Raw genomic sequence first — 12384 nt, forward strand, 5'->3', positions numbered from 1 at the left:
CTTGAGTTTGTGGCTTGAGCCGGCGTACCTTGCATTGGGCATATGTTTTCCCTCTCTCATAGTTGGTGGCTCCCACTGACAAACTCGAGCAGGTGTACCCTGCATTGGGCATATGTTTTCCCTCTCTCATAGTTGGTGGCTCCCACTTCTAAGTGGGACCTACCAATTGTGAGAGAGGGAAAACATATACTCGATGCAGGTATACCTTCTCTTGTGGCTCTCTCCAATGATGACAACGACTGTAATTGTGAATGTGTTGGGTTCTTTTGTAGTGTATTGCGACTTGAAGCGGTCTAGCAAGGCTTGAAATGAGAGGAAGTGAGGAGGACTTTAAGTGGGGTTGGGGTTGGGTGGATAGGGTTTGAGAGAGGCTAGAAGAGTAGCGTTGGAGAATTGGTAGTGAATGAAAATTAGGAGGTGGTGAGTGTGAGGTTTGGTGGTTGAGATTGAGTGTGATGAATTGTTCTTGTTGTTTAAGTCTTCCAATCCCAATATTGATAGGTGGATGAGAGTAGTGTGAGAAAAGGGTGGTACAAAGAGAGAAGCCGAACAAGATGAATGAGTATTAATGCTCTGTTTGGATGTTTAAAAAATGAGGGGGAGTAGAGTAAAGGGAGGGAGAGTAATTCAATTACCTTGTTTAGAAATTTTTTAAGGAATGAGAGGGAGGGATTTGGAGGGGTTTCAACTACCTCTAATCTCTCATTTTTAATTCCCCCAAATTAGAGAGATTTGAAGGGAGAGTAGAGTAGATAAATTATTGACCAAATGAATTCCCCAATTTACCCTTTCTAAATTAACAAAATTACAAACCGATTATATAAAATAAATTCATGTTATTTCCCTCATCAGTCTTAAATTTCTCTCAACTCTCTCAGACTTTTGCTTCATCTTCTCCAACTTCTCCCTCTCCATTTTCTTCACACAAATAAACAATCTAGTCAGTCGACCAAGCTAAACAAACAACAAAGCAAGTTAGTTGTAGAAACAAAACTGAATTGGTAGAAACCATTTGGCTACTGAGAAAACTGTGTGAAAGGAAAATATAAGACAATCCATATAGAACGCTGAATCTAACTATTCCTTTTTTTCTTCTTTTTTTGAGGTAAGAGGATAGAACATCATTAATGTAACAAAACAATTACATTGTATATGCCTTGTTTAAGTAGTTCGAAAACAGGGGAAGAAAGAAAGTCTAATACAAGCTTAAAACATTGAGTTCCCAAACCACCCTAAGCTCCAAGCAGCCACACCCATGGCTCAACTGTGTAGTTGTGGTGCCATAAACATTTGGTACTCTTGTAGGAAGCCGAGAGCCCCACTTAAAATTTCTTTTGGATGGGTTTGGATATTTTCAAAATAATACTTATTCCTTGCGTTCCATATTGCCCAACTTATCATTGCCCACCTTTCCAACTCCACTACAGAGAGTTTTTCTACCTGTGCCCTAAAGAGAAAGAAGAAATCACAGTAGTTGATTGCAGAAGTAAAAACGAATTGGTTGAAACTGTTTGGTAGCCGAGAAAACTTCGTGAAAGGAAAATATGAGACAATCCATAGAACAATGAATCTAGTTATTCTAGCATTGTTTGTGAGTGCCAAAATTAGCGTAAAAATTACAAAAATCTGAAGAAGAAAAAATAGATACGTCTCAGAAAGCTTAGGAAAATAAAATCTGATCTTACTCTCAATCTTTTTTTTTTTAATTAAAAAAAAAGCATTTGATATTTATATTGTCTTTTTTTTTTTTCCTCAACATCCAAACATTTTTTCTTATTTTAATTATTATCAATTAAGGATGGTTTTTTTTAGTATAATAAAAAGGCAAAAAAAATATTTAATTATAGACCAATGTTGATTATTTAATTCACATTAGAAAAAAAAATTTTCAAAAAAAAATTTTGTATGCTATAGTCATAATTATTTAATCTAATAAATTAATCATAGACCAATGTTGCAAATCCATTTTTAAATAGGGATAGATTTGTCTATTTAAATCATTTCCTCTCATTTCCATCCTAATTTTTAAAACATCCAAATAAGAGGAAAGACTAATTACTCCCTTCTCTCTTACTAATTTTAAAAACATTCAAACAAGGTGGTGGATAACCATTCCCCTCTACTCTCCTCCCTCTCAAAACTTCCAAACAGGCCATAAGTTTTAACAAGGGGGGAAAAAGATATAATGTTAACGTCGTTTGCTCTGTTAAATAGACACTACCTAAAGTAAAGTATCTAAGTTTTGCCCCCACAAAAAAAAAGAGTGACCCAATAGTAGACTTGCTAAAATTTGCTTCTAATAAAAAGAAAAAAGAGTAATGTAAATATTATTGAGAGTTATATTAGGGGTAACTTGAACCTAACATATATACAACAAAATTGTTGATATACATGAATTAATGAAATTAGTTTGGTTTCTATTTTTATTTAGAGAACTATTTTTGGTTATTGTTGTTATTGTTAGTTGCTACTAGGGGTGTGCAACGGAGCCGATTAATCGTTGCAGCCGATCGGAGTTGAGAAACCGCATTGCGCCTAGGGCAGATCGCAGGAGTTGAGGCCGTTGAACGGAGGTCATGGGTTTTTCTAATGCTGGTGTGGTGATGTAGTTCAAACTGAAATTTGAAAACCGATATATTCTTCACCGAACCGATATTTTATATATATATATATATGTATATTTTCATATATTTAAATTACTAATTTGCCCCTATAAGTGAAATAGCATTGTTGTTCAGAATGATGTCGTTTTATTTTAGGTTTGAAAATTGAGTCACGGTATAAATTGTTCTTTCCCAGATTCTTTGTTTAGAACTCTCTCTCTCCCCCTAGCTGCTGCCTGCTATAGCACCAAAGCTACTAGCTATAGCACCAAAGCTGCTCAGCTCTCACTCCCTTGCTAGTCCGCCGCAACACTGCCAATAAGTTTCAATAAATTCCAAATATTGCCTAGTATATTTTCAACATCTTTGTATTTTTATTTTTTATGTTTTTTGACTTGGGGATTTCTGATTTTGAGCTACTTACTCAGTAGAGCTACTGTGTTAGTATAAATTTATTTCCAAAGCATTTTTTTGTCAAAGAATTTATTTGTAGTAGTATAATTTATGTTTATTTGTTGCAGTATAAATTCATTGTAAAGCATTTCCTGTTTTTATTTTATTTACTTATTTACATGGAAATCAATATCAATTTTATTTGCATTACATTTTGCTTTTAGTTGTTTAGGTTTTGCCTCTCTGTTGTATTTACTTGAAATTTTGAAACAAGTTGATGTATAGATATTGGGTTTGAAAGCCCAATGGTTTTTTTTTTTTTTTTTTTTTTATAATTTTTTTTTCAATATTTCAAACTGACCAAACCGATTAAACTGACCGCAAAAAACCGTACCACCATAAGTCAGAAAACCAACCCTAGGCAGTATGCATCGGTTTCAGTTATGAGAAAACCAATCCCAATTGGTTCAGTGATAAATTTAGGAAAAAACCCCACTGACCGAACCGTGCACACTCCTTGCCACTAAAAATTGACCTCCAATTTCCATTTTTTTTAATAATTCATTGTTATATAGCAGGGTAGGGAAATTGAACCCTAGTTTCCCTAATAAAGAGACTAGATAATGTCACCATCTTACAAAACTCTTGATAAAATTTCAGGCCACACAACATCTGTAGCTTTATACTTTCGCAATAACTGAAATTTTTTTTTGAGAAGATTGCATAACTGAATTGAAAACGAGAGACTCTTAGCGGTAGAGATTGGTTTCTGGGGAAGGAAGAGCGTTATTCTCCATTATTTTTTTTTTGAGAAACAATTATATTCCATTATCAATTAACGTTTTTCACTAGAAAAAATACCTCTTAACAGATCATTAAACAATAAATGTTGATCTTTAAACTTTAAAGTTCGATTATTTAGGATGCAAATGACAGTTATACATGAACTGCTATTCAAATAAAAATTCCTATTTCAATTATATAATTCAGACCTTTATATCTTTTACTCCTTCCATCTCATTCGTTATTCTTAACTGCGTCTCATTCATTAGATCAAGTTTTCTTTGAATCATTGTTTATCAAAATTAATGGATGGGATGCGAATTTGATCTAGACAAAACTTAATAAAATTAGTTGGTTTGACACTCCAAAATATAGGGGTAAATTAATTTGATTTTGTCAAAATTTGAAATATTATGGAAGATAGAGAAAGTCTTTTATTCACTTACATATTGGGAGCCATATCAATAATGGGTTTTCTAGAATTTAAATAAGTCTACTGGTCAATTATCAAATTTATTACATGTAAATCATAGGAAAGTAAGCCCATTTAATTTACCTAGGTTGTCATAGCTTTCATGTTCAACTCAAGCTGAATTTTTGCGCAGAGAGTAGGCCAATGATCAAATCAAAGACAAATTATATAATACTAAAAACGAGAGAGAGGTGGAGAAAAATGAAAGGTTCCTCTTGTGTCATTGAGAAATTTAATTTTAAAAGTTGACGGCAAGATATTTGCTGCAGGTATTGCATACATGTAAGATTATGTAGGTTGTGAGTGATAGTTTTGCGGAAGGAATATAAAACAAAATTTATATTTTCATTTAAAGATTGTAGTACCACACAACCATGGATTCTAAATAGAACAAGATTGCGTACCTCTTTAAACAACCCAAGTGTGTTGCCTCCCAAGGTATTCACGTCCCTCTCTCTGTTTCTTTTTTGGGTTTTTAGAAGATTGCAGTATCATTCAGTAGTTCTGATGGCCAATCACTGATATGATATTTTAAAATCTTATTTTATTTAAGACTTCTAAAACTCAAGAGAGAGATTGGACGTGAGATCTTAGGGATCCTAATCTTCAACTGTAGGATTCATCAATAACTTTTTGAACGTTATTGACTTATCTTGAAATTCTTTCAAAATTATTCCTTAATTTTCTCAACCATATCAAGAAAATATTTGAATTTCTACAGATTGCAATAATGTCCATCAACACATTGCAATTGACCCCTGAAGATTAGAGAATTACAAATGAGGTCCCATTACATACAATTTTATATCTATGTCCTTCCACCATACTATATTCCCACAAGCCACTAGGACTGGACAAATATCACTGTCATGTCCCTATCTTATGTGACCCTTAATTTCTTGATTTCATAATTTCTATTGGGCTCCAAAATATCTTTAAAAAATATATATACAATATTATATATATGAAAAACATTTTTGAAAAATGTCACTGGCCGGTTTTGTTTTGAGTCCAACTTCAATATGAAAATCAATTGAATATACTATCTTCTTTAGAGACTGGTGGATTCATTGTTGAGCATTTATATATTTTACTCATTACACACATAACCCAATGTGTCTGTATATAGCCTTCAAAAATGGCATCACCAGTTGACATTGTCAAAGTTATGTGCATAATAAATAAATATACATAAACCCCTCACGTTTGAGGACAATAGAAAAATTGTGATAGAACAACCTTTTAATTAATAGTGATCACTCCATAAGGTGTCCTTGATTGGATCCAATTCAGTTTATGTACTTGTAACATTACACCCACTTGTTTTCTTAAAGTCACTACTTCAATGATGGAGTAAATCATCCTATCATATAGCAGCACAACAAGTGTAAGCTTCAGTGGTAATATTCAATTAATATCCACAGCCTAAAACAATTTAATAATCTATGAAAAATCATTACTCCTTGTCTTTGGTTCCTTAACCATTAACATGATTTTTCTACAGAGGTGACATATTTAAATAATGAAATATACCTATAAAAAAAATTATGAATGTGAAAATAAAATTTTATTATCAAATAAAAATGCATAGTATTGATTTTGAGGGCACATAATTTTAATGGTGAGAATCTGCTTGTTTTGCTGTCTTTGAAGATTTGACATGGATTTTGGTGGAAGTTACTCTGAGAGAGAGAGAGAGAGAGAGAGAGAGAGAGAGAGAGAGAGAGAGAGAGAGAGAGAGAGAGAGAGAGAGAGAGAGAGAGAGAGAGAGAGAATTTTAGGATTTTTTTAAACTAAAAAATATTGTCACAGTTATTAAAAATATACCTACTCATTTTTTCATTCAACACATAAACGAACAAATTAATAGAAGTTAATAGAGTGACCTATTGTATTTAGTTTTGAAACTTTAGGGACCAATATAACCTAGTAGAAACTTTAAGGACTAAAAACACTTAAACCTAAATTTTAGGAACATATAATTTAGTTTCACCAAAATTTCAGTGCATATTAGTCAACAAAGGCAAAACTTGGCATTGAAAGCAAAACTGGCATTGACCAATATAGATTTTTCAAGGACACATAAACCTCATTAAACTAACAACTCTCACCATGAATTTGACGTGAGTTACTACATCTTCGTCCACAATACCAAAAATCAGATAGACGCATCTTTCTCTCTCAAAAAAGAAAAAGAAAAAAGATAGACACATCAAATTGCCTGGTATAGTGAACTTAGACAGCATTGCCATTTTCCCCCATACAGGCTTATAAATCAACTACAAATATTAAATGACACAATGAATGATAGTGAATTTCTAAAAATTAATCCTGGCCTGGTAACTTTGACCAAATTGCCAATTAGGAGGTGCAACATTATCGAACTCCAACATTTTCCCATCACTAGTAGTCGCTTGGAATGACAAGCTTTGTCCTACTAAAGGTGTGCCAGTCTGCCAATTTTGGCCCCAATTGCGTGTCATCTGAATCCAATTGGTATTAGAGCCCTTGACTTTGACATCAGAAATATCACCAGCGCCTCCAACATTGTACAACAGTACAAGCAAAAAATTTGGATTTCCTGTTATCTGAAACCTAACTCCTCCTTTCTTAATACATGGGACTCGGCGATACTGAACAGGGATGATTCCAGCTTTATATGGTGCAAGTTTTGTGAACATGGGCATGGACAAGTCAAAGTGCTGAAGTGGGGGGTTGCACCAATTTGCACTAGGGTTATTGCTAGGAGGGCATAAATTGGTGGCTGTGACTGTGATTGTGCCAGCATTTGGTATGCACCATTGTGGATCATTGACACACATGATCTCAAAACATGCACCACAAGTGCCTCCACTGTTGAAGAGTGCAGTGCTTAGGGCAGTTGTCGCAAGGCCATAACCTTGTTCGAAAAGATCACCATACCCACAAGCTCCCTCTGTCACGTAAAGTTTCAAGTTAGAAATCATAATCATGACAAATAATACTCATAACCTATCAATTATTTATTTATTTATCCATTTAATGCTCGTAAAGATCTTTTTGAAACAATTTTGAAAATATAAAAATTAAATTGAAACATTTTAAAGTACACGAATAATTTTAAAACAAATATCAAAGGTTGATGATAAAATATGCAATTTATCGGATAAAAAACCATCAACTATGAAATTTGAATGTGTAATATTTTTGATATATTAAAAATTATTTTAAATACATTTAATACTACTTCTAGTCCATTCTATTCAGATCCCATTCGAAACAACTTCTATCTTTTAAAACTAGTCTAGATTTTCGTTAAAAATTTTATTATTATTTTAAATATATATAAATTTTAATTGAAAAGTATATCATGTTCAAAATATTGGCTGTTCATATCTTATTTGAAAATGTACACATAAAATAAATTTATTGCATCGTCATAACAAAAATTAAGTTTTTTTTTTTTTTTTTTACAAAAAAAAAAATGAACAAAAATTAATTTAAGAAGTAGCAATTTTTTTAAAAAAAAAAAAAAAAAACCAAGAATGAACAACTTGCATGTTCTACCAAATAGTATTTTTACAAGGGTTTTTTTAAAAAAAAAAAAAAAAAAAGTGGACAAAATCTAAGAATAATCATCAATAGTATTTAACTCTTGTAAAAAGTTTAATATATATGCATTTAATTATGTTTATTTTTAATGTATTTATGCATCTGCTTGAGAGAAAGAGCTAGTTATTTATAATGTCAATAACAGTTATAGAGAATTAGTAGGTGGTAGTGTAAGAAGAATACAATAGTTTAAACTTTGGGTTTTTTTTTTTTTTTTGGAGAGAAAAACTTTAATTTGGTTTTTTTTATAATGAAAATTAAACAAATACATCATAAGTTATGATTGGTGAAATATAAAACAGAACTTAAAAAAGTGGTATAGAAGATTTATATTCATGTAAGAAACTAAAAATTTAAGACTTTTTCAAAAATGACAAGCAACACACAAAATAAATACTAAAACTGTACGCTACTATTAAGAAATTAGGGTTATATCTATATTCCTTCCACCCCTAGTTATGACAATATAATTATATACTTACGCATGGTTTCTCTACCAGTCATGTCACCATAGAACGTTGCATGTGCATCAATCCAATTACTATTTATTTTCTCGTCAATGCTGATTCTTCTGCTCATAGCTATCACAAAAGGAGTCATGAATATTATGCATGTAAACAAATTTTGAGACCTAGCCATGGCTATATGATAGATAAAGAGATAGAAAGAGAGACTACTGCATCCTAATCAAGGTCAAGAAAATGGTATTTATAGGTAGGAAAGGGAGACATATAAGGTAAAAATATATGATTTTGATTCTTATAGCGATACAGCTAGGCAACAATGGTGGGAATTAATAATAAGGACTTTATGACCGAGGAAATAATAATTAATGAGAGGTATAATTTTTTTTAATACCTATGAAATTAGGCTAGTAGAGAGCCAAAAATGGTAAAACTTAAAGGAGGAAAGGAAAAGATAAAGGAGAATTCCCATTACAACACACAAATTCGGCAAATATATACAAGAGATGCTTGTCTGTATTTTAGTCTAATTAATTTGCTCTTATATTTATGTCTATACAATCAACAAACTTGTAACTCAATTGATTAGGGTTTTCTTGTGTTTCTAACAGAAATATTTAGGGTTTAAATCCCTCCCACCGTCAATTATCGAATTATTAAAAAAAAATCATTATTTATCTATATTTTATATCTACATAGCTAATTAATTTGCATATTTTTATAATATACTATAATTAAAATACTTCTCACACTAGTTTCTCAAAAAGAAAAAAACTTCTCACATTAAACCATAAAACATTAAAAAGACTTCTTATTAACGTATGCCAATCACTTCTTTGAAATTAAAAGGCCTATTAGATCCGATCCAAAAAAGAAAAGAAAAGGAAAAAAAAAAAAAAAGACAGATTAGGAAATACAAATTAAGAATAAAAAGGCATGTTATTAACATAGGTCATACTTTTTTCCAATCAAAAGACTTCTTATTATTATTATATTTTTTTTTACGCTTTGTTTGTTTCAGCATTAACGTTTTCTGGAAAATAGTTCATTTTCCAGAAAATAGTTCATTTTCCAGAAAATAGTTCATTTTCCAAAGAGCATTTTCTAGAAAACTATCTCATTTTCAAGGTCGTTACCAAACACCGGAAATGAGCGTGAGAATGTTTTCTAGTGTTTGATATACAATTTTTTATTATTTATTTATTATATAATTTAAAACATGTGTATTATGTAAACCAACTAATATTATCAATATAAATAAATAAAAAACTAAGAATGATTTTGGTTTTCATACTAAAATTTTGACAATAGATACAATCAAAATTAGTTGTCAAATTTTCATGATCTCTATCACTCATCTTGCTCATATATATGGACAATAACGTATGTACGTACATACATACATACATACATATGTACACACACATACCATGAGAGAGAGCTTGTTTTCCAAAAAAAATATTTGGAAAACAACCTATAGAAAATAAGTCTTTCTTTTATTAAGATTTTCCGTTGATTAAAGATAGTTTTCCGTTGACCAGTTTTTTGTGTGTTACCAAATACTGAAAGATGTGGAAAACTATCTTTACAGAAGGTTTTCCAACGAAACAAACAGAGCGTTAGAAGAAAAAGACTTCTTATTAGATCATACAAACATTAGAAACACTTTTTATCATGGTCACACTTCTTTCCAAACCGATTTTTTTTTTCTTTTTTTTTTCAAACTGAATTAGATTTCCAATATGTATACTAATGATTTTTGCATTTAATTGTGAAACATGCCACCATCGTGTCCTAACAAAACTTGGATACCATCCTTCACATATTTGACGTATTAAGTCTTTTCCACATTTTTTAAGCTTTCATTGCTTTTAACATATTCTCTTCTGTTTCTCAAAAAAAAAAAAAACATATTCTCTTCTAATTTTAAAAATCTATATATTACTTTTCTTTTTGTTCCCATTCCTTGGTTAGGTTTTTTTTCCCGGAAAAAAAAGGAAGAAGGAAGAATGGCTAGAAAATATTATATATGATTTCATAAAGGTTGATCTCTCTCTTGAAGAAGAAGAGGTTTACAGCACAACTTTGAAAGTCTTACGTCATATTCGTTATTTATGTAATACACATATTACTCTTTATATATTGCGATTTGTGATCTATTTGTTACTATTAGTTTATTTTTAATATCAACATATATTCCATAGAAGATTTGAATTAGGTAGAACTTTTGTTAAAACAACAATTTCTTAGTAAATATCTCAACATGTGTTAATCTGATCGTTTGCAAAATGTTTGTTTAGATATAAAGCACCAAATAGGTGATGAGCAAAGCGCTGTGGTTTTAATGTACAAACTATAAAGATTAGCTATTTTAATAGTAACTAGTCGCTAACCCGTGTGATGCATGGAAAAACTATTGGATATGAGATTTTAAAAACTTTTCATTAAACTTCTCACCACAAAGATATAAATTTACTAGAACACAAACTTTTAGTATGAAAACAAAGATAATGATATTTAATGGATAGGGTAATAACACAGGCTTTTGGAAGTAAACAATTTGATTTAAAAAGTCGGAAATTTTAGCACAAGCAAGAGCAACTACAATTGTTAAGGAAGGATTAAAGGTCCTATAAGAAATATTTTTTTCCAATATTTGGGCCCAATGGTAGAGTTCAAAGAAGGCGACTTGTTACACAAAATTCTTCTCATTATAATCAAAATCCTAAAGTGAATATTCAATCCAAAAATGTGTAACCAATGTTATATATTGAAGTGTTGTATAGGGCAAAGAATAGAAAAAACATATTCTTATGACCACGCCCATATAGCTTCTAAGTTCTAACTATTATGCTAAGTAACCAAACAATATTAGTAATCGAAAAAGTATCATAATCTAGCATATTGATTTAAAAGTTACAATTTCAAACACAACCTCACTATGAAAATTCCACCGACGTTCAAATATCACTTAGTTTAAGTAAAACTATAAAAGTAATAAAACTAACATTTGGAATGGAGGGTTAAAGCGTATCATTTGAATCTGGAACACTTTAAAACAATAATAGCAAATTTCAAAACCAAATATAAATATATTAACATATAATATGGAACACTATTATAGATTTTATATTATACAAGGTTCTTAGCTATCTCTGCTAATTCCAATTGAATTAGATTTCTATTCTATTTGGTAACTTCTATCTCTACTAATTTTAATTGAATTTAGGTTTCTATTCTATGTGGTAACTTATGTCTCCTAATTCTAATTGAATTAGGTTTCCATTTGACCTGTAGCTTCTTCTCCTAATACTAATTGAACTTCTCTCCTAATTGAATTAGATTTCCATGTAATTAGCATGCTTATAAAATAGTTTTGCATTTTTTTTAATCTTATCCTTTCTACTTAAGAATAAAAAAATGACTTTATGAAATAAAGTCACCAGCTTTTTAATTCATCAATAGAAATTTTTTTGAAAGGTTTGGATTGAAAGTTGCATCTGTAACTTTGAATCTAAACCCTTGAATAAAAAAAAATTGGAAAAAAAAAGTCAAAATGTCAAAATTGTTGTGAGAGAATTTCACTCTATAACAACCTAATGGTATATTGCATAGAATCTCCATTCATGAACGAGTGATGTTTAAGGATGTAAAAACCAATTAACTAAATTGTTTGATGAATATATACATTACAATCTATAATATAAGCTAAGAAATAGCAAACGAAAAGGAAACATAGAATATGAAGGCATCTTAAAAGATTTTGCATAAGTACCAAGAAATATATTCACACAGACTATTAAAGGAAAAACAAACACAAACACAGACCATACACAAACTACTATTAAAGAAAGAATACAAAAACTAAAGAGAGAAAGCTATGAAGAGAAATTTTGGTACCTTGAGAAAGAAGTGTTTGTAACAAAAGAATAATTTGCGGCAACACACGTAGGTTTATACATATATAGGAGAGTAAGTTGGCACCTCCTTCACTGTGAAGGAGTTTGCATTGCATACAAACATGATTTAGAGACTTCCACGCCACTCCAATAAAATCCAATTCCTAATGGGACTCTTA

The 12384-nt window shown here is 30.8% G+C and overlaps 1 protein-coding gene across 1 annotated transcript; it reads right to left on the bottom strand.

The window, feature by feature from the left end:
* Positions 1-6569: 6569 nt before the first annotated feature.
* On the bottom strand, positions 6570-8481 carry LOC126701843 (expansin-A23-like). Its single transcript, XM_050400254.1, has 2 exons — positions 8325-8481; positions 6570-7186 (listed from the first exon to the last, which is right to left on the bottom strand). Exons 1-2 carry the CDS (start codon positions 8479-8481, stop codon positions 6570-6572), a joined length of 774 nt encoding a protein of 257 aa, XP_050256211.1.
* Between the last annotated feature and the right edge of the window lie 3903 nt (positions 8482-12384).

The sequence above is a fragment of the Quercus robur genome, chromosome 2 (genome assembly GCF_932294415.1).
Source record: "Quercus robur chromosome 2, dhQueRobu3.1, whole genome shotgun sequence".
Classification (NCBI taxonomy): Eukaryota; Viridiplantae; Streptophyta; class Magnoliopsida; order Fagales; family Fagaceae; genus Quercus; species Quercus robur.

Coding starts and splice junctions, on each gene's coding strand:
- LOC126701843 (XM_050400254.1), bottom strand. CDS start 8,481: ATGGCTAGGTCTCAAAATTTGTTTACATGCATAATATTCATGACTCCT. Junction 7,187..8,324: donor GACTGGTAGAGAAACCATGC/GTAAGTATATAA, acceptor TTTACGTGACAG/AGGGAGCTTGTGGGTATGGT.